Genomic DNA, 27,902 nt, shown 5'->3' with positions numbered 1-27,902 from the left:
GGTTTAGAAAATGAGATTTAATGAGTAAGACATTTCAATCAATGGCAAAGTATTCATCCTTTTATATACAGAGAGAGAAAATTCATATATATAGCTATAAAAGAAAACAAAAATATTTCTGAACTATTTTATAAATAGCTAAAATCCAAGAAGATAAAAATCTGTACTTTCTTGTGTGATATGCAACATATTCGGTTGCATATATAAATGAGGAAAAAGAATTTTGCCTCTTGTTCTATTTTACATTTCATAAGAAAAAGTAAATTGTTAACTCCTTATAGGTAGGTATATTTGTGTTCTAGACTCCTGAACTGAATTCCTGGTCTGAAGAATTAAAGATATAAATAACTAGATGCTTGCAACAGCAAAAAGAATTATATGAAGTAAGTTGGGTCCACCAAAATACATTTGGAGTATGTAGATCAGAACTATCAGAAGGAAAAAACTGGTCTCTATTACTAGGTAATCAAAAATCTTCAGAGCAGTCTGTTTATTCTACTGAATAAATACTATTATTAGTGCTTATAAAATCAAAATAGGATGCTAACATTTTCCCACACCAGATTTTCTTGTCCATCTCTTTGTTATTAGCATGCGAATGTTTGAATGCTGTCACTGCTCTAGATAGAACACTAATTTTTTTTTCCAAAAATTACTCTTTTCAAAATTTTTTATGGGTAAGAAAAGCCAAAAATACTTAGCATAAACCAATTATTTATCTCTTTGCTGATGTAAAAGGTGTCTGGCTGTATTGCTGAAAATGAATCCCTTGGGATGCTGTAATCTTCATAACTTCTCCATTTAGAGTATCATCTTCAATTATTGTTATCAGTCCCTCAGCAATTATTGATGGGCTGAAAAAGAAAAGTTATTTCAGAATCACGATGTAATAGAACATGTGAAAAGGACAAGTAAAGAAACTCAAAGTAAATCTATATACCCTGAAAATTAAACAAACTAGTATTTGAACAAATTTATTTTCAAGTAAAGCAGAGGTGGTATGAGTTTTTCAGGAGAGAAATTCAGTCTCCTCAATCAGGGCATATGACATAAAGTGGCAACTTTACAAATCATCATTTGTTTGCTCTAGATGTCCCTGTGGGCATCCAGCTGCCACTAGGCTTCTTATCAAAGTTTTCTCTGTCAGGGCAATGGACAGAAGTAATCCTTACTCAGTCCTCTGCCGCTCTTTGCTGTTGCTGTTGATTCATCCTGTTTCTGTAGCAGGTCTGACTTACAATTAGCATAAGGAGCATTTCATCACATGCAGTTTGCTGTGGTCAATAGGTGCTATATGTTTTACATATGAAAAAGTGTGAGTGAAACAACAGAGTCATACAATTTCCTCTGTGCAGAAGTATCTGAGCAGCTATTTGTTAGAGACCGAGAAAGTGTTAAAAAAAAAAATCACTTTAGGCTTGTCTTGTGCTCACACTCTTTCCTAGCTGTCTGCTTTTGGCTTTTGTTGGCAGTACTGTAACGGGCTAGGTAACTGATCCGATCCACCATTGTTACTACTGTGCTCTTATGATCTTAGTCCGGCTTCGTCAGTGCTTGGTCTGATTTCTCTCTTGGTTCACTTGCAAATTTTGTGGAAATTCAATACAAATGACATACCCTGTATCTCACAACAAATTTGATTAAACAAATTTATGAAAGAACACCAAGGGCTATTAAAAACCAAACCCACCGTTTTTAACTTGGGAATTCAATTTGCACTTTGTTGAGGAAAGGGAATGCGTAAAGGGAAATATCACTATGTAGGTGATACTCTTAAAATAACCTTAGATATCTGCCATTTGTTCCTTGTATATAGGATAATGCATTTGATAGAATTTTATCTGAGCCAGCATTTCCCTTTTATTTTAATTTTGCTGAAAGTGCTGTTGTGTCTGCTTGTTCTTCATCACCAAAGGGCAAAAACCCCACTGTGTCTGACTTGACTTACTCCATCACGCCATAGAACTGCATCATATTTTTGATCTCATCCTTATATGAATAATATTGTCCCATATTCTCTTCTTTATCTATTGACTGAAGAATTGGTGTGTTGACAAATCCTGGACAAATTGTGTTGAGTCTCACACCGTAGTTTTCCATATTAGCAGCTAACTAGAAAAGAGAAAAAGGCATTCATCATCAACTTTTTAGAACAGTATTGTGTAAGTAATTTTTCAAAGAATGACAGTTACCACTAAGTACTTTTCAGCCTTGCCTAGTAAGAAAATTTTGTTACTACTGATTGTTTTGTTCCAACAACTAAGTTTGAAGCATGATTTGTTTAGTAATAGTACTAGATGACTAGAAAAAAAATCACCTTTGCTGGGAGAACAATTCTACAGGAAATCAACGCTCTTCTTTCCATGCAGCTTTTTTTTCTAATATTTTTTTTATTAGTGCTCTTGGCATGCCATTAACAGTATTGTAGGGTTATGGTGTAACTCTCATAAGGATAACCAAGTAAAAAAAAAAAATCTCCCAAATGTACGCTTTCAATCTTTAGAAGAACTTTCTTACTGAAAGAAAACTATCTGAAATTAAATCAAGATTTAACTCTAAGATGGTGCTTACCTCCCTCATGTCAAGAGAAATAGGATTTGGTCTCTACCCCTACAACTAATGATAAACCTTTCCAGCTGCTCTGTTGTCCCTGCTGAGGGGTGAATCTGTCACTGAGCGTCTCCACAGGAACATCCCTGTGAACTCCAGGAAAGAGGCAGGAGTTTTTTCAGGAAGCAATTCAGGACCATGATGAAAGCAAGCAGCACAAATTGTTCTGGGAATGATAAGGTCCTTCATTTGTGGTGCTACCAATGCATGTGTGTAGCAAAGAAGTCTGATCAGCATCCAGGCATATGTTGAATGCTGGATGAACTTTCTTAACGATGGCACAGAACTCACAAACTATACATGATACATCCAAGAATAACCATAACTGTTCAACAACGATTTCTATTTATTTGAACATTTAACGGGAATCCTTTCTGGTATTATATAAATCACGTGCCATTTTCATGATATGGAAGCCAGCCCTTTTGGTCTGGAGAAGAAAAGAAACTGAATTCCTAGATGTTTTGTATCATACCTGCCCAGCATTAGGCTCTACTGCCTTTTCTGGTAAATACGGTGATTCACTATGTTTATTATTCTTTTTCTCCTTGGCATATGTTCCATAGAGACAACATTTCCTCTAATTTTTTAGTGGACCTTTTATTTTTGAACTTAGATGGTGATGTTTATATTATCATGAGAAAACAAAGATGGAAAACCAGATGTCATGTTCACGCTGTGGCTAATACGTTATATGCAACACTTATCCATACTAATCTGTTTAGGTGAATCTAAAAAAGAAGTTAATTGGGTCAGGGTGTAAAATATAGATAAACTGTCCAAATGATCATTTCAGATGCTTTATTCTGGAAATTAGATAGGCAATCTTATATGAGTAGATTATCTTTAAGCTTAGCCTGTGAAAGTGTAATCATATTTACTCCCTCCAAGTTATTTTATTATACTGCTTGTCCAGTTTAGCTAGAAAGATTTGGAGTCAGAAGCTAAGACTTACTGTGTGGTCAGATAACATTTAACATGTCCCATCCTGAATGTGTCATTTTGCATTTTCAACGTATTAAGAGTTGTTAAGAATAAACAAAGGTAAACATTTTTGTGTTCAAGTCACTTTTTTTACACTTTAGTGCCTATATCGTTAAAAAAAGTCATCAACCTGACTTACAAATAAGGAAACCAAAATGTTAAATGACTGGGATGGTGTTATGAAAAAATTTTTTAAAGCTTGGATAAGAATTTGACTTTTGGGCTCCTCCCACTGTTCTTAAATTACTTTGCAACATCTTTCTTTTATGCTCCCAAAACCTCAAATAGGTCATAAACACACACATGCCTTACTTATTCCATCTTTGGATTCCCTTTGTGAAAGGAGAGAACCTCCACTGCTTCAGACACTTCATTTTCTTTAAGGAAATTAGTTCCAGTTGTGTGACAATAGAGAGGGAACATGAGAAACTTAGCATGTTCCCAAGGAGCTGCTGATACTGTTTTCAAAAACACATACTTACTGCTATTGACCGTGTGAATCCAATTACACCATGCTTTGTAGCACAGTACACAGGTTGGAATGCAGCAGGCATGAGTCCTTTAAAATAAAAAGGTAGCTGAATAAAGATGTTGGGTACTCCTATTTATGATTACCTTAAACACACATATAGGTCTATAATGTCAAAAATAAGTGATGGATTCATAGAGATGCAACAAAATAGATTAGTAAAAAATTGCAAATTATATTTTGTCATCTGAGGTAGGCTGGGAAAAGATATGAGATGGATGAAACCATGAGGAGGCAAAAGAAGAGTAATAAAAAAGTATAACTTTTAAGAGGAAAAGTATCTATGAAGTATGACTTAAAATGGAGGACAGGATCTGGAAGAAAACGAGGATGAGATTTTTTAGCCATCTTCTATGAATCTGTAAAGGATGTGAAGTATGTAAAGTATTTTAGACAAACTTTGATTGCTGACACCCTAGCTGTTGATATGTAAACTGGACACCTGCAATCATTTACAGTGATTTCAGGGAGGAAGTGTGGGAAAAGGTAAGAGAAATAGCAAAATCCTTTTTGACTACTGTAACTGATTTAATATTATCTTTGTAATATATAAAAACATAAATATAATGTCTGACTTAAATCCCTTGCTTATGTTGCTTCTGTGGAATAGTAACAAGACTCAGCCTCAGATAAAGCTTTCCCCCTAGCCCTAATGCGAGAGATAAGAATGTGTGTGCTGCACAGCTGACTGAAGCACAGTCAGCCCATACATCTGCCCATGCAATATTGTTGCTGCTTATTTATTTGGCAACGTGGGTAGTACTATAACAAATTACGTAGCCTTTTGCATAGTGGTTTTTGCTCAAAGGAGCAACTATAAAAACAAAGTAATTCAGACTTGATGCACCATCTGAGGCATTGTAAAATTTGTTTCACTTACAATACTACCCTGGTAACATTTCATAGGTGATAGTTATTTTAAAGAGTTTTAAATTAAATAGGGAAGCCATTTTGCAATAAGCAAATGGAGGAAGCACTAAGAAGTGAATGCAGGACCTCAGTGCAGAGGAACTATAGAGATAAGTGAGTAAACACTGTGAATGGAATAAGATGAAGACCTCAGATAGTGAGCAGAAAGAAATGAAAGCCAAGACATGAATAGGAAAGTTTTTGAAGCAGTTTTTAGATTGAATTAGATTGGCTGAAAAGGATTTCATGGTATGGTACCTTCTGCAGTGGGCCCTGTTCTGGAATGAAAAGCCAGGATGAAGATTTTTAGAATGGAACAGGAAAAAGAGGTAACAATCATGGGTAATATCATTGCTATCTTCTGTAAGGAGAAGCAGAAGAAAATGAAAAATGACTGGTAACATTGTGAACCTTTATGGTGGGAGTGGGAGAACATGAAATCATTATTTATAGTGGAGAAAGAAGGGAGAACAGAGTTTTTGGTGGAAAATTAAGAACTTAATTCTAGTAAGACTGAGTTTGATGGCAAAAAGCTGGTCAAGAAGAGATGACAGACCATGAGTGTATATACATTTCTGCCCATTATGCCAAAAATTTCCACTATACAATGACAGCTGAACTGGACCACATGGATGCTGTTGTTGCACCTGAAAGCTACAGTCTTGTGGATAGCAAACCACAGCCTGTCCTAAAGTTAGAGGATGAAATTTGTCTGTATTCCCGAATGTGGTGTTGTAAAACTGGATATTGATTTTGATGTGTTACTGTTCGATTCTAATGGAAGTCATCCCAATTATTCTCTCAGATATGTTTTTTCATTCTTCATCTTCCATACCTTTAAGGGATATAATCAAGAAGGGGTGTGACTTACCTCAGTGGAGATGAAGAATACACTGCCCAGCTTTAAGTATGGATTTGTCAGAAAAATTGCCTATGCCAGAGACTTGTATGGGCTCTTTGCTCTAGAATCCATTTTGTCTGAAGGAAAAAACTTTCTGAGATGGCACAAAGCTCTAATTACAACCCTGACAGCTTCTGGGTTTTATCTTGGTTTAAATGCTACATTGGTGATCCAGTGAAAGCAACACTCTTATTAGCACTGTTCAGTGGTGGGAAATGAAGAACTTAACCCAGTGGCTGGTTGTTCTCTTAAACTTGTATTTATCTGCTTAGCTTGGATTAATGTGTTATGCTTCTGATTGAGAACTTGCTTTATGAAAATGGCTTTTGTGTTGTCTCCTGTGGGTTGTGATCGCAACACAGGCTTAATATTCCTCTGTTTGGTGGCTTTTGATGATCGTCACCATTCTTCAAATAATTGGAAACATTGGAATATTAGCACCTTACAAATATTATGATACTATTTTTTTTTAAAACTCCTGAATAGCTTTATATGTTTTAAAGGAAGAAACAATCCCAATGAGGCTGCAGCTAACAGACAGGTAAAAGACAAAATCTATTGGGAAACACAGAGTTTAGAGGTAATTTTTTTTTTTTAACACAGCAAGACAAATTACTTGTTACTTGACAGGGAAAAGAAACAAAGTCAAGAAATAAACAAAGGAAGGGCACAGCTCACAATAATGAAGTGGAATAAGGTTCAAAGACTTACTTAAATGTCAAATGACAACAGGAATAACTAGTCAGGAAGGGAGGAACAAATAACACTTTTTTGGAATCAAAACATTAAACCCAGTTCTTTAGCAAAAATAATAATTTCAGTTAGGAAAGTAGAGAACCAAGAAGAAATCAACTAACTCGCTTTCAGCCAAAGCAGGGACAATGAAGACTAGTCCTAGCATCCCTCACCCAAAACAATGACAGTCCTGTCTCACTTTTCTTCCTGAGTTCAGTACTCAGAACCATGGTATGGGATTTCCAGCTCTGAGCCACTTCCCTGCCCCGGGAGGAGCTGAGCCTCCATCCGTTAGCGGTGTGTCCTGGCGGCTGTGCTAGCAAGTATTTTGGAACGAACTGCTGTGTGACATTGAGCCTGCTCTGCCCGAATATTTTATTCAACCAGTGAGCAAAGATGAGTTCATAGCATATTAGTTAGGACATTCATCTGTAAGAAAATCTGGATTCTATTTGCTGCTCCCATGAATATATGATTATCTTATGCAAAGTAGAACAGCAGTAAAACAGACTGGAGAACTTTATGCACAAAATAATGGGGGGAGGAAGGGGAGGGTGTTCAAATGGATAGTGATGGGGCAGCGTACTCCTGGAAAGTGATACTTGTGGTTTTCAGTCTCTCTTAGCAAGGGGAGGCGACTATGCCTAGATTTTCCTCTCTCTGGATGTTGCTTCATCCCTGAACTGTTACATGAAAGGGGATAGGGAATTTCCTTCTCCCCTCAAACAATCTTCATCGAGAACTAATTGGTGAATTGCAAATGATTTCATGATGACTGCAGGTACTCTTCGGTTTACCAAAACCAGCTCCAAGCAGACCAGCAGTAATACTATGTATCAGTGTTAACTATGCTCTTTTTTATTTTTCTCAGTTCCTGGCAGGCTGACAGAGACAGCTCTTGCCCTTGGTTATACTTTAGTCCCCTTGTTGTTACAGTGTCAAGACCACTCTACCGTTTGAGACGTGGTGTCGGGCTTCTCACTACAACTTCTTATTTATTGTGGTCAATAGTTCCAATATCCACATCTTGAGAAATTAGATTGGACGTGGAGGATTGTGTCAATAAGTTTGAATTGTATCAGTAAGCTTTGTTGAAACCAGTATTTCCTTGCAGTCCACTGAAGAGCTTTGATGAATACAGAATTAAGCATTTTTCCCTAGGTATGCTTTCCCACTGAACATATGTTGCCCTCAGAGATTTGAACAAGTCTATTCCTTTGAATAAGATTTATTAGCTTTTAGATGACCTTTCTGCCCCCTATTTGCTCCATGGGTGCACTGTTAGGCAGCTTGAGACAAATGTAATTCCTGTTTGATAGTATCTTTAAGTTTCATTAATTGTTGGAAGAGTGTACTTCATGTTTGGATGAGTGTGGCAGAGAGACTAAAGAACCATAGTCTGTTTTCTACCATAGCTGTTGATCTCATGGAGGCTTTGGGTTCATCAAAAAGCACCACTTCTACACAATGATTATGCAGTGATGAAGCGCTATTCCAAGTTATGCTTTAGACAAATAAATTCACTGTTAAAACAGTTAAATATTCCATTAAAATATTTACATTTTCTCTCACTAATGTGATAATCACAGTATTGTGTGGCATCCTAAAACTCTAAATTTTTCATTGTTTATGAAGGAGATATGTGAAAATGCTGAAAGGTAAGTTTTGGCAAACTGACAGAACCTATTTAAAAGCAAACCAAAAGTGTGCTGATCTATGTGCTGGAAAATATTGCCAAAGTAATTTGTTTTCCTTTCTGTATTAGGTTTGTTTTATAAAAAAATACTTATCAAAGCCTATTGCAAAACACAGAATACTTATAAATAAATAACAGCACAAGATTTAACCATATTTATTTAAATAAAATGTCTTTCCAAACCATGTTACAGAAATCTCCTTTGTCGCCCTTAGGCAAAAATCTGGATAAGGAGCATGGAATATGCTTACAATGTTCTTTGAAGGCCAAAGCCTCTTTTGAAGAAGCGGATATGTAACTAGAGAAATGAGCTAGGGGCATGATGGTCTTACAGAGTGATGAGAGAATTGATTAATGGGGTTTATATAATACCCTATTCTTAAGAATAGGGAGGGGTACAAGATCACGTTCATTATGTCAGTTATACTACTGTGATCTGTGTCAAAACAAAGGAGACCCAGAAATCCTAGCAAAAATTGTAAGCTGTGTCATTTCTAGGAATTTTTTTAACAGTGAGCTGAAGTCTCAAGGGAATAGTTTCTAAATTTTCTAACCTCATTCATGTGGATTTTGCTCAGCATCCTCCTTTGTAAAAAGAGGAGGGACCAGAAGCTCTTTCATGATGCTGAACTGAGGGCCCCAGTTGTACAGCCATTTACACCTTCACTCCACTGTATCACTGTAATAAAGTCTTGCCTTTACTCAGTGATGTTAACCACATGCTTAGCTTTGTTCTTGTTTTTATATATATATATATAGGATCAGGTCCTAAAGAAGCCCATTTGCTGTGACGGGTACTTTAAGTATGTCTTTTGGCTGGAGCTTTCTGTAGGATGAGGATAAACTGACTGTTTGTGGAGCCTGAGTGCTTGAAGTTGAATGCAATCAAACTGCTGATATGGCTGTACAACAGAAAGGTATCCAGATACACTACACATTGAAAAACCTCTCAGAAAGCTAGCATGATCTAATGCTAAACATTTTACCAGGTTTTAAGCCCTCTATGAATACTTTGATTTTTTTTTTTAATCTGCTAGAATCCACACAGATACAAATTCAGTTTAACAGAATACCTTCTTGAAAGTGTGAAAGTATCAAAACAAAAGTGCATGCATACACATGAATTCCTTTCCCCCTTCACTTACTGAATGTGTACAGGTACCAGCCACCAAAAGGTAAGAGGCAGTGCTAAATTTAATCATGTAAATAATCTCAGGAGTTAAATTTAGTTTTGTATGCTTTTTCTGTTGCTTGTAACTATTCTGTTAAACAAAATTAACATGTGCAGCTTCCTACTGAAGACTTTTTAGAACATTTTACTCTTTGAATTTGAAATGAAGTTTATTGCAACGCAAAAGCCTGTAGTCATTGGCATTACCTTTTATGGGGCCAAGTTGGCAGTAAAACACATTTCCCATTATCTCTGTTGTTTAGCATCATTACTTCCTCTTGATATGAATGCACAAATCGCATAAAAGTAAGAAAGTTTTATAGCTTTGAGACACAGTGGGTTAGGAGTTGGGTACTTGCTGCATGTGCTCACATATTTCTCTCCCTTTCTTACTTGGTTCTGTCTTGTGGAGCCACTAAAGAAAAGAAGATTCAATACTGGAAAGACAGGGTGGACGCTCTGGCTTTCATCCAGCTGAATGAATGCTTTAAGCATCCACTTCATAGGAAGCATTTAAGTAGTTCCGTGGGTGTTTGGAAATATAAAACAGTAAGGCTCGATTCTGTCCCTAGTTCAAATCATTGGCAAAATTCCCGTGGTGAAGAACTGGAAACTAATTAATGTGTAAAGCAAATATTATTGAATGTTACGTAAGCACGAAATACAGCTCTTCTTGCTGCTCAGCAAGACACAAGAATATTTGCTGTCTGCAGAGCGTATCTGATAAAATCTTATAGAGAATTTGGACAGGAGGGATCAAAATCACTCAAAAGTTTAATGATCAACAGAAGCTAGCTCTGAGAAAAGAAAACATTCAAAGGGAATGCTAAGCAAGCCAATGGCAATTTGCCTTTTACATATGGAATAAACTGCAGGACTTAGACCTTCAGACTGGAAAGGAGAATTAGACTCACAAAACACAGATAGTAATAAATAAATAAATGATAAAAATCAGTGTATGTCAGCTTTTATGATGTGTTTTTCCTCATGACCTTGGAAACAATTGCTAAATACAAGCCATGTAAAAGCAAACAAAGCAAAGAATGCTTTGGTTTTGACAGATACCCACAATCATTATGGCACAATGTAATACTTAAAAAAGTAAGTAAATCAAATTTTCATCACTTACAAGCTCTTAACAAATTGAGAACAGCCAAGCTGTTGGTTCTTAAAATAAAAATAATTTTGTGTTTCTTTGAGATTAGTTAGAAAAGGAATCAAACTACTTGCTATCTCTGCCCTTTCTTAAGCACTGCATGGGCATCAGCACTTCTGTGAAAAAGTTTAATCTTTTACTTGTGTTGATGAACTCTTGTACTGCAGTAGCAATTTCCTTTGGGTTAATTTGGTCCCAATACAATGTCCATTTGAGCCAACACAGATAAACTTACTGGGATCAGTAGGCAATGTGTTAGGCAGTATTGCAAGTGCTGACTTAAAAGTACATGGAGACTTTTAATAAAGAACCCCTCACCTGTATGAGATATGTACATGTATTAAGTCAGATCCTCAAGATCCACATGCATTATGTCAACAGGGTGAACCAGACTTCTCATCACAAAAGCCAAGGTTTACAGGAAACTTTAGTAGTACTCAGAACATTCACGCCTATCCACAATCAGGAGCTATGGCCACTGCTGCCTTGCTGGCTTTTCATTGTTAAAACACATAAGAATACCCTTTAATAAAACTATAGTAAATTTGGTACTCTGCATGAATACCAAGGAAAGCACTGCCAATCCAAGTGTAAGCTACCAGATGTATTAGTTTTTCCCAGACAGTATGACAGCAGCAAGAGAGAACAAGCTTTTCAAACAAACATGAGTAAATGCAAGCATTTTTTTGAGGAAGGGTGTCAGGTAACATCATTCTCTGTTTACCATTTCCCCTTCAGTCGTGCTGTTTTGCTGTGAACCCAAACACTGCAACGTTGAGCCTACTTACAGGAAGGGGTGCAGAATTCTGCCTCACAACTGAGAAGCAATAACCCTGAGTGACTTGGAAGCCATATTATTCTATTTTTATGCCAATAAATTGAAATACAGTTGTAGCATAGATACATAGTGAGCAAAGAATGTGCTTGCTTAAGCTTAATGAAATATGAGTGTTAATTTTATGGCTTCTCAATCAGAGGTAGATCACGTCTGAGAGGACTTGGAATATAGAGTTGGTGTGTGACAATCTTCATTAATAAAGTAGATACAGTCTAATCTTAAATGTTCCTACAGCTGTGCTCCTATGGAGTTGAATGGAGGACCTGCTACTGCTTCCTCACTTCCTGTGAAAAAAGATTATTTGATTTTCCATATTTGATGCCCAATAAATACTTTATAATATAAAAAATAATCAGATTTAAAGTAACCCTGAGTTCAAATTAGGTCTATATATTAGACTTTGGTTTTTTACACGCAGTGTGGTGTACATTATCTTTTAATTCAGCAGTGTTATTGAATAGTGCTGAATAAGCATAATTAATTGAGACTAGTTAGCTTTTCCTCAACGTGTGGCAGTATTGAAACCAGAAAAAAACTCTCTTTACATCATGCTCAAGCTTATTAAATATGAGACTGATAGGTTGGGAAAATTACTGAATTTTTCATTGAACTGAGTTTAAAAAAGCAAATTAAAGTTGTGGTCCTTTGATACTACTTCTGTTGCTGTGATGAAAATCAGGTCAAAATGGGAATAAACAGGGAAGACCCATAAGAAGGAAGAAAAAGTATGACTGATCAGTATGATTCATTTATTTTAGGAACAAACCAGTGAGCAGAAAGTGTTTATACAGAAAATATTCTCACCTGCCAAGGATGAGATATTAATGATTACTCCCCCATTGCCTCCATTTCCTTTTCCCATGTATTCTAGGCCGAGGTAGGTTCCTCTAATCACAGATGTCTGATATAGGGGGGAAAGGGATAATTATGTTCAAAATATCTTTCTTGCATGCTCCTAAAAACTGAATCTTGCTTTCATTGTCGTGCCTAGAATCTGTAGTGCTTTACCAGTGATCTTATTTATACTTTGAAGATTATAACCCAGAAGACACTCCACAGTAATGCAACTCAATAACTTCAGAAACACAATTGCAATTGGTAGAAATAATAGTAGCTTAATTATTTTTCTTATTAAGATATCAATAATCAAACTAAAATGTCACAATGTGAAATAAGAGCTGTGAAGGAAATGAAATAAAAAATAAGTAAATAATTTATAGACGAAACACTTTAACTAAGGATATAAGTGGCAGAAGAACTGATCCAAGTCCCAGAATTTCTGTTGAGACACACTGCTCTACGTTATAAAATATGTACAGACTGAATCTAAAGGTAACACTAATAACTCAGTTTGGCTCAAAGCATGAGAAATTTACACTTTTTAGGATTAAGCAATGTGATATATTTCTGGTACCAGGATATTAAAACTTTGTATTCTTTTCTGACTGAAGTTATTGGAGTTTTACCATTCTTCTCAAATGAAAGTTAGCCCAAACAGACAAATACAGACAAGGTAAAAAAGTATTCTAAGAGATGTGAAATGTTGTTAGCATAATATTAGCTGCAGCACATGATTTTTAATTTTATTTTTTTTTTTTTAAGAAAGAATTTTGAGGGAGAGAATTTTACTGAGACCTGTATAATCTTGATTCCTTAAGATCTGTTTGTGAACCCTACTGCAGTCAGAAATTCCCCTGCGATCCCTCTCACCAAACTTCAGACATTTAAACTGATGTGCCTAAAGATACAGCAAGCCTGGGGTTATCAGCCTCCTGAACAAATCAAGAGAGAGAGTGTCTCCCAGACAGTAAGTCACTTTACCTGAGATTTTAACAAGTTATAATAGAAAGGCAGCAGACAATGCTCCTAGTGGAAATGTTGCAATACTACTGCATTAATGTTGAGTTTCATAATTATTTACCAATTTTTTTAGATCTCCCCGTAATCAGTTCACATTTGGTTTACAACTTCTACTTAAAATGAACAAACGTATTGAGTGACTTCTATTCTTATGGAAATATTATTTCAGCTTTTAAATGAGAACTCCATTTATACTTTATTACTGTTTAGTGTTATTCATTTGACCCAAATAAATTAAGACATTCAAAAGATGAAGTCGCCCTACAAATATTTCCACTTCTCTGCATAATTATTTCACTGAGCTTTTTGACCAGGGAAGGTCTGCAGAATCATAGAGACAGAAATTTCCCAAAGTAATAAAAAACCCACAGTGAATAATCTGTATATGCCTAAAACTTAATGGATAGTGGCTAGTTGTACTGGAAAGAAAAAGCTTTTAAAATCAGAACATTAAGTATTTTTCTACCATTATCTAAATTCGCAAACCAAAATTGGAATAATTTTAAGATGGGTATTACATTTCATTTTCCTTAGCTGATCTTTTTAGACAAACGTGTTATAAAACCTAAAGTAAAACTTTTAATTCAATTTCAGTTATCCTTTGTGCTTGTTGGTTTTAATAGGAACCAGCTTTGGAAGACTGCATGTCCTACTTTATTAATATCGCTTGTTCATTTCCCAAGTAACATGAAGTTAAGCTGCCCCTTGACAGAGATAAAACCACCTGAGGCCTCATTACCAAGTTTGCTTTGGAATTGTGATAATGAATCTGCTTTTTAAATTTTCTATAGTTGCAGCATTTTATGTGATATTTTCACTATTAATATATTTTCAGTATACCTATTACCTGGAATAGTGTAAGAAATCACAAAATATGAATATTTAAAAATTCTGAAATAACATTTTAAATTTTTCTTAAACAAAAAAATCCCATAAAAAGCTTTTTGTTCTCTCCTGAAGAGTTTTGTTTCAGGTAACATGCTTTTAAAAAATGTTTTAATTATTATCAAAAGAATGTCATTGACTAAATGTTTTAGCAGAAACTTTCCAAAGAACTATGTCCAGTGGCTTGAAAAAATACCAAACTAAATCTGATTTCTCTTGCATGTCCTGGAAAGTAGCAGAGCCCTTATAAATATAATCTAGTGCTGTTTAATCTTGATTGTCACATGTAAATTTTAAAGGATTTATTGAAAAACAAGACTGTTAATGCCCAGTACTGTTGCTGTAAGGTATACTTATTCTGAATATAAACTCATTGGCAGCTCAACCGAAATTAGGCTTGGACGTAAGGGTGAGTGGTGTTTTTTAATATATACATAAGATAGGCTGTACACAAGACATTGTAGAAAGGAAGGGGTTAATATTGTCTATGGAGAGCAGGTGCAGGTCCTATCATGCCCTGGAGCAGTGGCTCAGCCTGCTGAACAGAAAAAGAGGATTCCACTTAGGATGATTAGAGGAAATAAATCAGTTGGAAAAGGAAGTAGCTTGGGGCTCCTTGAGGATTTTTCTATTCCTCCATCCTTCTTATTCAAAGAGATAATAGAGCTAGATGAGTCCTTGGCCAAACCACAATTGTAAGTCAAGAAAAAAAGTGAGTAGCTTGACTCTCCTATCAAAATCACTGTACTGCTCTTTTTTTTCTCTCTAGAATCCATTAACTTAGCATTTTTTCAAGGGGTTGGGGAAGCCTTCTCCTTTACGTAGGTATTGCAAGAGATTGTCTTCAGAATAAATGTAGACTTTCATTTGGATATTGCCCTTACACTTGCTGTTATCCTTGCAAAAAACCTTCTCATCAAGTGTGGCTGATCTCAGGTGACATGGCTATTTCTGATATCTGGGCTGGTAACATAAAGAATTATTCTGGAAATAAACTCTGAACCAAATATACAGCGTGAGAACAACCTAGCTGTCTGCCCACTCAGCAGATAGCACTTCAGGTGAAAGGTGTTGTGTGATAGATCTCCCATTCTCCTGCCAGAATTCCCCACTCTCCAGGAGACAAGTCCTCTCAATAGTTCTCCAAGGAAGAACAGCAGTGGCTGAACTTACTGTAGTACGAAAGTCATACAAGGTGGGCTGAGAAGTCTTAGTGCCACTTTCCAGTCGAGCCTGTTGATTCAGCTGAGTTGATAATGTGAAGCTGGCTCTCATATCTGGATGCCAAACACTCAAACGGGAAAGAGGTTTTCCAAAGGACAATAGTCTTTGGACTACTGTTTTCCAAAGAACAATAGCATACTGGGTTTGGGGTTTGTTATGAAATCCATCTTTGCAAGTGCATAAATTGCAGCCTCAGGCTTCCTCTCATATGAAGTGCAACTTTGAATTCCTATTTGTTGACGTCAGAATACTTAGTCTGAATTCTAGAAGAAAGCTTAACAGCTATTACTTTACTATACCATGAAATACACAATAGAAAATAAGACAGGCAAAGAATGATGTGTTTTGTGCAGCCCAGTTTTCTGGGTTTTAGGATATGATGAAAAATGTCTGTAATTTGCCTTTCAATAAACTGAAAGAAACTAAAGGTGTCTTCAGACCATGTAGTTCTCCATGTATACTTTTAATAATAATAATAATTTAATCCCATGCTCTTAACCAACAATAATTCATAGTTTGTCTATTGCAAATAGAAATTCTGAGAAAGTTAAATTTAAAATTACCTCATTAAAAAAAAATTGTCTGACTTGGTTTAAGATTAAAATATGTTAGGAGACTTAACTTTGTACAGGAAAGCATGTTGCATTTTAGAGTTGAATTTTCTACAGTTCCTTTGTTTACAACTGCATTGCATGTTGTCCATAAACATGTCAAGAACAAAGAGTAGGAAAGTAGTCAAATTTGCAATTAAATGCAGGTAAAGTGAAAATTGGGACAGCTGACTCTCACCTAGTTTTTTTTTTGCTTCTGGCTGCTGAAAACTAGCGTCATTAAAATCAGAAAATAATCTAAATGGTTGTCCTCCTAGCTGTTGAAAAACCTGTGATTTTAGTGATACTACTGTTTGTTTTCTTACCAAAATACAGTGTGTTACTATAGCGCTTAATGAAGATGGACCGTCAAGGTGCACTGCAAGTCTGAGTGTGCTCCCAAGAGAGGCAATTTTACTCTTCAACTGCTAGTAGTAAACTTAGGATTCTTTCCAATGAAGTTATAATGGTAAGTGTGGGAATATCTTGTAGTATTAGCTTCCATAAAATACAGATTTAAATTAGAGGAGATCAGACATTCTGAAGCACCATACAGTAAACCCTAAAACTTAGTACCTGACAGCATGGTAAGCTTTGCAAAATAATTGTGCAAATACTCAAAACATTTGCAGTTGCTTTTAGAAGTACAATATCAGTAATCAGTAACTGATTTAACAAATCATTAAATGGCAATTTAGGTATCAGTGTAAAAATTGGAAACAAAGCTTACAAAATCTGTGATTCTTGACATTTCCATGTATCCCACAGCTGTATAATTTTAATTGTATTGTTCTAAAAGAAATCATATATTGAAACTCTGATTCTAATAAGACTCCAAGTCTTCAATAAGACACCCAGTTCATTTTTTTCTGGTGTTAGGAACCAATGTTAGTCAGTGTTGTACAATGTTCTTGTATTCCAACATTATACCAGTAAGTCAATTTTCATACTTTGTGTTTCATTTTAGCTTGATCTATTAAAAAGAAAAAAAAAGTGTTCAGTGATGGTGCCCAGAACATCGTTAATCATCCTCCTTTGCAAGTGACGATTGCTTTGAAAGTAATTTAGTACACAGTGCTTTTTTTTCCCTAGTGTTTCAAGGCAGGTGTTCCAACTGACATAGTTTCTCATACCTATTTAACAAGGTTTCCCTTGCCACCTCTTGTCTGATACTTCTGCTGTCTCCTTATGCATACTAATATTTTATGCTGAGAAACTATATCTGCATTCCTTCACTGCTCAAGATGACTACCCTGTTGTTCTCAAGGTGATAAGGCAATATGAATTCCTTTGAGAGAACAAAATGGTAGTCAGTAACCAGTCCTAACATTTTGTGTAGGTTTCTGAACTAATCTAGTTCAGTACTAAGGATACTGAACAAAAAACAAATGAAAGAGCCATTGACTTGTGGTTTCATAAAGCAGGTTAGCACAGAGCTGGAATTTGACCCAAGATCATTTGACTTTCATACAGTGATGTTGTAAATTGATGGCTATCTATAAGGAAACATTTCAACGTACTTTATGAACTGCGTAACACAAACTTCAAAAGTCTGAAACTAAGTTCTGCTAGTGATATCCATGGAAAATTTTAGCATTTTGCTGTTGGACAGGGAGGTGGGAGGTGATTTCGTCTTTAATGTAGATTTTCTAGGAAGCAGACAGGTTGTAGCAAGCGTGCAAGTCCCTTGGCATTCCTATGTATAGGTTAGTTTACTTGCTATATGAAATGAAATTACAGGCTCTTGAGTTTGAATTTCTAGCTCAAACTGTGGAAAACAAGAAGCGTAGGGGGTGAGAGGCAGAAAGGAGAAAGGAATGTGCAGTAGGATTTGAACATTTGCTAGAAATCAGTAGCTTTCGTACAATGTGGGAGGGAAACACTATGTTTTAGTTTTTTACTGTGCAGTTTTCTCTACTTTTTTCCCCACCGCACATTCCTGAAGGGCATAGGAATATTATTGCATTTTGAGTAGCTGGGCTTAAGTAGTTAAAAGAAATTTGCTTTTCATTGTACTTCAACATTGGTTACTGTAAACATCCATTAAAACTGTAAGCTAAGAAGTTCATTGACTTACTGTGCAGTTAAGGTAAGTCTGTGTCCTTCCTAGTGCTATATGAACAACGCAAGTCATTATACTTACAGGCTTCTTTATGCCTGTAAGGGATAGACCCTCATGCCACTAATTTCAAGGTAAGTGGTACTTCTCACTTTCTGGTGGCCACATCTCTCCCTAGGCACTTAGTCCTCTTTCTGACACCAAATTATGCTGAAGAACAAGCAACTAAGCCATTGAACAACAGAGTCAGCGTATTTCTGGTTGTCTTAGCATGCAAGCTTGGTAAACTAGTTACCTATGCCATTTTATCTTCTACATATAGCACTGTTTTGTTTTGTTTGTTTGGTTTTTTTTTTTTCTGTGTTGGTAGCGTTAAGAAACAGTGCTTGTCTCAGTCTGTACTGTGGGACCTGCTGGTAATTCCCAGCTGCTGAATCCAGCCATGTGTCCTGGTCACATTATTTTGGGATGAAAGTTCAGTCCTTGTCATTTCTCCTGGTATGATGGGAAAGGAGAGCAAGGCGTGTTGCAACATACTGCCAAGGAATCCCTTTTATGGCTTGCACAGCAGAACAGCCTTGTGATGATCATGAAGTCTTTGTCCCCAAAATAAATAAAATTAATCACTTCTGAAGTTTGCCTGGTTACCGTTCTGGTTTCTGCCAAGACATGAATTGGCCTTTTGAGGAATACTTCCTTGCTGATGAGCAAATGAATTGATTTTGCAAGGTTTGCTAGTTGCTGGAACCTTTATTTCACCATGAGCTATATTGAACAGAGCCACATGTACATATATGGTGTTGCATTCTCTCCTCTGTAGTACCAATCTAAATATTTTGCAGGGACAAACTATGAGTTAGGTAGACTTCACTTTAGAAAAGGGCTTTTGGTAAATTCACAGAAACTTTTTACCTTTGCCATTTACGGAAATAAACTATGCAAACCCATGAAAAATATAAAAACTTGGAATTGTTGGATACTGCCACATTTTGCCTAGTAATGAAGGATGAGACTGTCGTGCACCTGAACAAATTTTACATATTTGAATCCTTCTTCTCTTTGGGCAACACTTAAATAATTTCATCCTATATGACTGGGTCTTTTTGGCATGCCCAAGTTATGGCCTGCAATTTAAAGTTTTGCCGAAATAATGTGTTAAAATGTGCAAAATCATCACATAAACTGGAGATAATTGTGATTTTACTGTCAAATGCTTTCTTGAGTCTATTTAATTTCATTTGGGGAATCAGTTTAAATATACCTACAAAATAATTAATTTGCTGGCATAAGAAAACAATGAGGTAGTCAAAATGTCACGTAAAGTGCTTCTGTACTTTTGATTCAGGTAAAATGTAAGCATATGTAATACCAGTACTGCTACATTTAACTGTATGCTGCAACCTATGTCAGTTTTCAGAAACCTCCCATAGGAGCATAAAAAAGGGACCTCCAAGTAAATTTTGGGATTGTCTTGGTATAAATTGTGCTAAGTGTAAAGAGAAAAGATACTGTAATTATAGCAGCCACTGTAATTACAGTGGTTCCAGAAAGCCTACATCATCAACAGAAGATAAAATTAGGGAAGCTTCTTAGAACACCAAATCGTTTTTAACTCACATATATGTTCAAGGCGTATTAAAATGTGGGCACTTCTGTTTCTTTAGGGACTTGAAGAGAAAAAAGTCATATTACAAAATTTCTGGATTCCTTAGGCATAAATTCTTATGAAGCTGACTGCAAGAAACACTGTTCTTGTCATCCTGGAGGACTGTAGGTAGGAGTCTTGATAAGAATGTATGTGTCATATGTCCTTGTGCTATTCTGTGCATGGGTGGGGGCGTGTTTGTGTGATGGACTGTTGAAACTACACTGGTAATATCCATTTAAAATGGAATTCCTGTATGGGTGCTAAGATCTTTTTTTATATACCATAACAACTGGCCTGTATGTTTGTATGGGTATGAGTGGTTGAAGCTGCCGTTGATCAAACTGACACTGATCGAGTTAACACTATCAGCTTGGGAGTTTTGAGGTGAGGAATGGATGGCATTGCTGGAATACTTAACTAAAAAAGTTAATAGAAATATTAATAAAGTAGCAAAAAGGTGGATGTTGTTTAGCACAAAATATAGCAAAACAGTGGAAAGCACTGCAACAGAAATCTCTTTTTAGCAGTTGATACTCTTTTCCTCCCATCATTATCAAGCTGTCTTTTCTCGCTCTTGGGAAACTGTAATGGATACAAGCAGGAATTGTGGTTTTTTTCCCCTCTTTTCCCTTCTAAATTCAGTCCCACTTTTTGAAACTTCTGCGTCTTTTCTGTTCTTCATGCTTTCTCAAGCAGTGCTATCAGGGAACTTCCTTGCACTCCTTTAAAAACATTCCTGAGGACCAACCGGTTCTGTGAACTGTTTTAGCCATAAAGAACACACCCCATATGTGTTTGTTCTGATTTATCTTGCCCCGTACTGCTCTACTTTTGTACTTTGTACTTTAAACTGGGGCAGGGAATATTTGTTGTATCAATATATAAATAATATCACTAAGACAAAGAGTGGCATGTAGAGGGTTTTTTTCCCCTTTTTAAAAATAGAAAATATGTGCATAATGTGTATCAAAATGTGTGGCCGTAGAAGTTATTCCTGTTCTTAGGGATAGTACAAAGGATGCTTAAAATGTCCTACGTCAGGGAAATAGAGACATTTTAAAATCATGTATTTCATACATATTTTGCTCCTTTCTCTGCAAGAAGCAAAAAATATTCTATGGAACCAAGAAATATAACATATCACATGCAGCAGCTGTTTTTCTTCCATTGTTATAGTTAAAAAGTAAAAAGTAGAAAATGTTATATCTTCGTTTATGGAAATTACAGTAACTAGATAGAAATGCCCTATAGAAGTAAGCTACTTGGTTGAGTCAGGGTTAGACAGGGTAAGAATATTCAAATCAAAAGTTAAATGAGAATATTTGGATCTGAGAGTGTCCTTGGTTTAACCTACATGGGTGTGCTTCTACTCTGCTTGATCATTTTAGATATTCTGATTCCAGTCACCAGCATGTATCGATGAAATTTTTCAAGTTTCAACTATGAATGAAGTCATTAAGACAGATATAGTGAACTTACCTATACAATAGTGTATAAACTATATAATCTTCCCCCCCTTTTTTTTTTAATTTTTAGCTTGATCAAGCAGTAGCTTGATAGTTAAGCATATAGATTTCTAAGACTTGGATTCCAGTTTTTCTGCTGCTTGAGATGGTTCAACCCCCCCTGTGGCCTGCTTCAGCCCAATCACTGGTGATAAGACAAGAAGAACCATAGAAAGAGATTGTCAATGCCTAGTGTTTGAAGCTCTTGGCATTTGAAAAATTGTTTGGACGTGACTCTCTACATTAGGATGTTTACCTGGACATTAAATATCTTCAAGATTTGCTGATCAGAAATGCCTTCAATTTTTGAACTAAATTTAAAGGTGAATCACTGACAAATGTGTTTCTCACCAATTTTTCTTGTGATGACTAACCATCTGTGCTTGCAAATTTGACAGGTGGATGGCTGCCTACAGTAACTTATATCTTGTGTTAAACCAGGCACAAAAATAAAGAGAAATAAGTCATCTAGAACACAGGTAAAGTCTTCTTTCAAATTCAAGGGATCTGTACTAATAGATATTGACGTTGCATAACACTGAGGATGTCACACTCCTGTTACTTCACAATGTGAAGTTTCCTGATGTTTAATTTGTCAGATTATTTTTGAAATGAAAGAGGGATGAAGAAATATGTGTAGTTAAATCTTAAAGAAGATTTAAGGAAAAGGCAAAAGAAATTGAACAAATGTATTTCTCTTATTGTGGAAATTTTAATCTGTGGTCTCAGTTCAGTCCCTTCCAAGAATAAACAAATTTGACCTTGGAGAGCTATACAAGATCAAGAAAAAGTATTATTAAATCTAACTTTTTTTTTTAAATACATGTTTTCCCATTAATTTTTCTATAACATGTCTCATATACAGCTTGTGTTACTTGTTCCGGTTTTTTTTTGTTAGTTTGTTTTCATGGAGGCATTAGGATTCAAAGACTTGGGTACCTTTGTCCTTAAAACTTTTGACAAAAACAAACGTTTGATTTTCTTATCCCGAGCTTTACTGTTGTGTTGACAAATTCCAAATGACTGATTGGAGAAAACTGCACATTGCACTCTTCCAAGCTTCCTTTTGCTACTTTCTTTGCTGATGTAGTTCATAACACTTTGTCGAGTTTTGGTCATAGGGGTGACTTGACTTGCTGAGTCACCATCGAATTAGAACTTCACAGGTGGTAGAATACAAGCTGGTCAGAATTTTATTAACCTAGAAAGCTGGTCTTTCCTTTGGAGCTTAGATCTCCTAGCAGTGTAGTCTAAATTAAAAAATTTTCATCTGAGAAACAGATATTGTGGTCTCACCTGATGAGATACCAGGAAATATCAAAGAAATTGTACTAATCTGTTTGAAAATAAATTTTACAGGCTTGTTGAATGTACTGGGTTTTAGCAAGAAAGTGCTCTTAAGTGGTGTGCTTCTATTAGTGACGATGGTGAAATGGCTTATATTAAAAGCTCAGATTGTATGCTTGCTTCATGGGCAGAGAAAATGTGGACCTCTTGGTTGAACAAGTTTTCTTGTAACACCAACAAATGGCAACTTATTCTCAAATGCAGGCCAGCTGAGTCTCACAAGTAATTAAAATGTTCTAAAACATTCATATAAACAGACTGGCCTCATGTAGGTGCAACTCTACTGCTTTGGGCACCAAATTATTACACCTACTTGGGATTTCATTGGGTTTTATAGAAAGAATGTTGTCTGATGTTAGCCTGAGTACCTCTACACAGCGCTGTACGTCTTGGATAGACAACTTAAAGGACCCACCACACACACATTTATCAGTATATATGCAGTTACATGGTTGTTGTTTCAATTGCTGTGCTTACCATCCAATAATTAATGTTCTGTCATATGGCATAATCTGTACCAGCCAAGGGTAAGTGTATTGCAGCATTAAATACTGAAGTATGACCATGTGAAAGGAGATAATGCTTACCAAGTTAATTTGTATAGTGCTTTCCCAGTCCTTCTCATTGTTCACTCCAGCATTATTAACCACAATATCCAGCCTTCCAAAATGTTCAATTACTTTTTTGAAAGCACCTATAGTAAGATCCAAGGGTGAAATTTCTTAGCCCTTATGGAAAGTAAGGTATAAAAATACAATGCATGCATACAAATTAATGTTTTATTAGTCTACCACAATGTCTTCATTGTCTTCTTAACCACTAATGAGCAACCTGCAATTAAATTCTTTATCTAACCATTCAGCAATATTAAACATATTCAGGAAAACCGAAGGGATTAAGATACCATAGTTGCCTTTTCATTCAGTTTTATAATGCCTGATAACAGGAGCTAATGAAGAGCTTAGCACCCATACCTTTTGTATTAAATAGGATGTTTGGCACCCTAATTATAGAAATTAAGCATTTATAGCTTGATTTGTAACAGTTTGATACAGCTAGTGAATTCAAGATTTGGCACCATCCATTTTAAATGAAAAAAAAGCTTCATGTGTTCAGAACAATTTTCCTGGTTGAGTCTGAATTTAACCTAAGAGCGCAATTCTTATTCAGTGGTATAGCTAATATGAATCTTTCAACTACAAATAATTCATAATAGTTCTTGTTTAAATTCATTCATTATGTTTAAATCCATTCATTATGAATAAATTATTATACATCCTACTTGTCAGGCAATTTTAATAAAGTGTTTCTCAAATTCAAGTCTTCTTCCTTCTGTTGATGAAAATGGTGATCTGTCTTCCAAAGAATTTCAAAATAAAAAACTGGGAAACTTCCACAATGACATTGTGTTCTCCCAGGTGACAGTGTTCAAACTAAGATAAAAGATGTGTATGGAAAAAAATCATGATGTCATACTGATGAGCAAACTCATCTAGGCTGGCCATGCTTTGACAGGATAGTTGGATGAGATGACCTCCAGATGTTCGTTCCAGACTAAGATTTTCCATGACTGCAGACATGTATTCTGACATGTATATATAGTTTGTTTGTTTTCCCCTCCAAATATTGTTCCTCATCACTAAATATTTGTTATTATGTAAAACAAGACACACCCACCCACCCACCCAATATTGTTTTAAAAAACATCCTTTGGTGACTGACTAAAAAAGTAGAGTATTTCAGGTATGCTGGAATTATGCTCAACAGGCCTTAATGAAAGCACTTCACCATCTTAATTCTCTGATTTTTAGTCTTTGGCTATTAGTGTCAATCGGGAGCATAGCAGCAGCTTTGAGACATCTACCTTTTTTGCAGCAGTTGCAAGGGTTTACAAATTTTTTTTCTTGCACCAGATGGTCAGTACTGTTACAGCCTTTTCTTTGCCTGAATGCTGCAGGTCCATCACAGTCATCATCCTGTCATCAGAACAAGAGCTGGGCAGCTGGTGGGAAAGGTTTTATTTGTCCAACTGCCTTTATTGTACAGATTTTTCTAATATTCTTATTCTGTACTAGAATATTTTAATATTACTAAAGCCTCTACTTTTGGCTGTCTGCCTTTTTGGCTTTCGTTGTGTTTGTTGCTAATTCATTCTCTGGATTCTCAATTTAACTCTTCAATTACTTCTCATCTTTCCAATCCTGCATCAGCAAGGGCAAATGAAAACCTGTGGCTTTATTAGGAGCAGAACTGATCATTTAACTTAGTTTCAATAAGCAAAATAAATACAATTTGGGCCCTCAATCAGCTTCCAAATTTTGGAAACTGGTTCTCGGATTCCCTTTTAAGCCTTCTGGGAATAGCATCTTTCATCAACCTCATTCTTAATAGAATCTTTTGCCTTCAAAACCCACCGTGGATAATAGTACTTTTGCCGATTATTTGTTTATTAAATTCACACAGTCTTGACTAATTGTAGTTTTCTAGTTTACACATTGAGAAAAGAGCCAAATGCTTTTCAGCTGTTTGCATATCTATGTTAAAATAAAGAATGATTATCGAATTTGGAATATTTCTGGTAAGAGTTTACCTGCCTACAGTAATCCCATCTATTACCTATCCACAAAAAGAAGAATCTCATTATAAATTCTTAATAAAGTTATCATCCACACATCAGTGTAAACTGACTTGTTGTTCCCTTTTTAAATGTAGAATAATTTTGTGTTTACATTGCATACTAGTTACTGCTTATGGAATCATGAAAATTATAAGCAGCTGATCATATGAAATACTGAATGAAGAAAAATGAAAAGGAGCACCCATTTTAAAGGAAAGGTAAGAAAAACAGTGGAAAGTAAGTACAAACACTGGTTTCGTGTGAACTTCCCAAATATTCATGGAAAGAAAGCAAAAGTAGATGTGCTGTGATTTTTCAAAAGTGGGACAAGATAGAAGATTTTTGTGGGGGACTATGTGAAAGAGCCACCAGACAAAAAAGCACAGGCAAGACTTGAATGTAGATGAAGCAGATGATTTCCTACCCATAAGCATTATGTACCTACAGATACTAGTTTTAGTACTGTGACTTGTTTCATACTGAAAAGGCTGAGGTTAAAATAAGAGGAACTTCATTCATGCACATGACCTTTAACATAAAAAGCAAGTACAGGACTTGAAGCATCCACTAAGAACTTTAAACACTAGGAGTGAAATTAATCCAAGTTTATTAAGTGGTGGCTTGCAATTACAAATGAAAAAAGCAGGAAAGTAAAGCAGTAAAAAAAACCCCAACCAACAAAACCACTAAAAAATACCCCAGAAACCCCAAAGGATTGTAGGACACGATTGCAATTTTATGCTAAGAAACCTGCAGCAGGCATAATGCAGTATCAGAGAAGCATAAGCAGCAACCGCCAGTTCTTGCTCTTGCTCCTTGCGAGAGCCCATTCCAATCCTACTCTGATTGCTCTTTTCCTACCAACTTGGTTCCAAAACCTCCCTCGCTGACCCATCCCGCTCACTCCAGTTCCCAGCGCACACCCTGTTGGTCCTGCACTAGCCTGGCACTAAAGAGAGGAGGAATCATGGGAGAGAAAGTACACTGGGGTAACACGCATGCTGCAGCACATGCTATTCTTACCCCTAGGATGCTTTTTCTTGGTCCTAGGTTACTCGTCTCGCTTGGAGAAAAAGTAAATAATCAATCTAGCTGATATAAACTTTGCTGATTAGAGCAGATCTCAAATTTAAAGTCCAGCATCTCTCTTATGGACAATGTAAAGCTTTGGAATTAGGCATAATCACGCTAGCTCGGAGCAGTGAACAATATTGCTGAATTCTGGACTAGCTGCAATGTTTTGTGAAAGAGGAATGGGTATGCCCAATGACCGCTGTTGGGGAAGCGGCCAGTGAAGTGTAGTGAATAAAAGCAGAACTAAAAATACTCACATCTAGCATGACACAAATGAATCCGGGGAAAGGGCACTGACAAAAGTGATGTCAAAATCTGACTCTGAGTCACTATCCATGAATGTATCATTTAATAATGAAACTTTGGTGAAGTGATGGTGCCTGTTATGAAATATTGTGAAGGGTACATCAACATTATACGATCCTCTAAGAACTCCGTAGGGAACATGATTTATTCCCTGAGTGAAAACATAAGGGCAAATCATACATGAGGGAAGCTCCTTGCCGTTCCCCGCATCTGCAAAATGTGTGTGAAGTGTTGTCAACCCACTTTTAACACCGTGATAAAGTAGCGTGCCATCTTTTCCCAATTCTGCTTTCAGCTACAGCGGCACACGTTGAAAGTAAGTGTGCTGTATGGAAAGAGCACTGCAACCAGAGCAGAATTTATTACTCCAGTGATGAGGGAATACAGCTTGGAGTCTGTACCGAAGCCTCATAAAAAGCAAGTCCGTGCTTTAAAGTTTATATATATTACTCATAAAATATCAGTTATTTTCTGCAGAGGCTTTCATGCAAAAATGTCACAGACAGCACTCAACGAATCCGATTTCTCTGGCTTTTCTTTACAACGTGCCGAGTAACACGGTGAAATACGCGCACGCTGGTAGCAACGTTTCACATCTGCAGGTTCAGGAGCAAATCCTTTTTGAGGGACTGTCAGGAGCGATCGGGAGTAGGCTGTCCTCCAGAAACCTTAATTGCACACTTATTGGTGCAGCAGCCCGGGCTCTTTCAGGTTGCTGCACGTTAAGCCGGAGCACAGCGCTGACAGTTTCCTTCTTACCTTTCAGCTGCTCCTGGTCCGTAACGTCGCACTGGATGAACACCGTCCTCTGCGCTTCAAACTGCTCGGCCAGGGCCGCCTTGCTCTCCTGCCCGGCCTCGGAGTTGCGGTCCAGCAGCGCTACCTGAGCGGGGAGGCAGGGAGGGAGGGGAGGCTGAGCGGAGGGCGGACGGACGGACGGACAGACGGCCGACCGGCCGGAGGGCCGGCTCCCCCGCCGAGCCGAGCCCGGCGGGCTGCCGCCACCCCGGGTACCGGCCGGCGGGGCGAGGCGGGCGGCGGAGGGGAGGGGGCGCCTGCCGGGGCTTACCTTCGCGCCCTTGCCCAGCAGCGCCTGGGCGAAAGCCCTGCCGATGCCCTGCGCCCCGCCGGTGACCAGGGCCACCTTGCCATTGACGTGCATGGCGGCCGCGCTGCTGCCGCCGGCCCCGCGCCCGCCGAGCCGGAGCAACCTAGCTCGGTGTCACCTGCCCGGCTTCCTTCCTCCCTCCTTCGCTCG

At 36.9% G+C, this 27,902-nt stretch overlaps 1 protein-coding gene across 2 annotated transcripts; it reads right to left on the bottom strand.

Moving 5' to 3' along the window:
• On the bottom strand, positions 1–27,902 carry HPGD (15-hydroxyprostaglandin dehydrogenase). 2 transcript variants are annotated; one of them, XM_075028240.1, is made up of 7 exons: positions 27,714–27,902; positions 27,404–27,527; positions 23,235–23,341; positions 12,334–12,430; positions 4,077–4,153; positions 1,949–2,112; positions 1–854 (listed from the first exon to the last, which is right to left on the bottom strand). In XM_075028240.1, exons 1-7 carry the CDS (start codon positions 27,804–27,806, stop codon positions 716–718), a joined length of 801 nt encoding a protein of 266 aa, XP_074884341.1. In that variant the 5' UTR covers positions 27,807–27,902; the 3' UTR covers positions 1–715. The 2 variants fall into 2 exon arrangements, with proteins under 2 accessions (XP_074884341.1, XP_074884349.1); XM_075028248.1 differs by lacking the exons at positions 1–854; positions 4,077–4,153 and having other exon boundaries at positions 1,970–2,112.

This window comes from Buteo buteo, chromosome 1, assembly GCF_964188355.1.
Source record: "Buteo buteo chromosome 1, bButBut1.hap1.1, whole genome shotgun sequence".
In the NCBI taxonomy this organism is placed as follows: Eukaryota; Metazoa; Chordata; class Aves; order Accipitriformes; family Accipitridae; genus Buteo; species Buteo buteo.
Note: the sequence above shows the minus strand (reverse complement) of the source record. Positions and strands in the feature narration are given on the sequence as shown.

Excerpts from the sequence above, each read along its gene's own strand:
- HPGD (XM_075028240.1), bottom strand. The coding sequence starts at position 27,806 with ATGCACGTCAATGGCAAGGTGGCCCTGGTCACCGGCGGGGCGCAGGGC. Across the intron at positions 27,528-27,713 it reads TGCTGGGCAAGGGCGCGAAG|GTAGCGCTGCTGGACCGCAA; the intron begins GTAAGCCCCGGC and ends CTCCCCGCTCAG. Across the intron at positions 4,154-12,333 it reads TAATATCTCATCCTTGGCAG|GACTCATGCCTGCTGCATTC; the intron begins GTGAGAATATTT and ends TTTATTTTAAAG.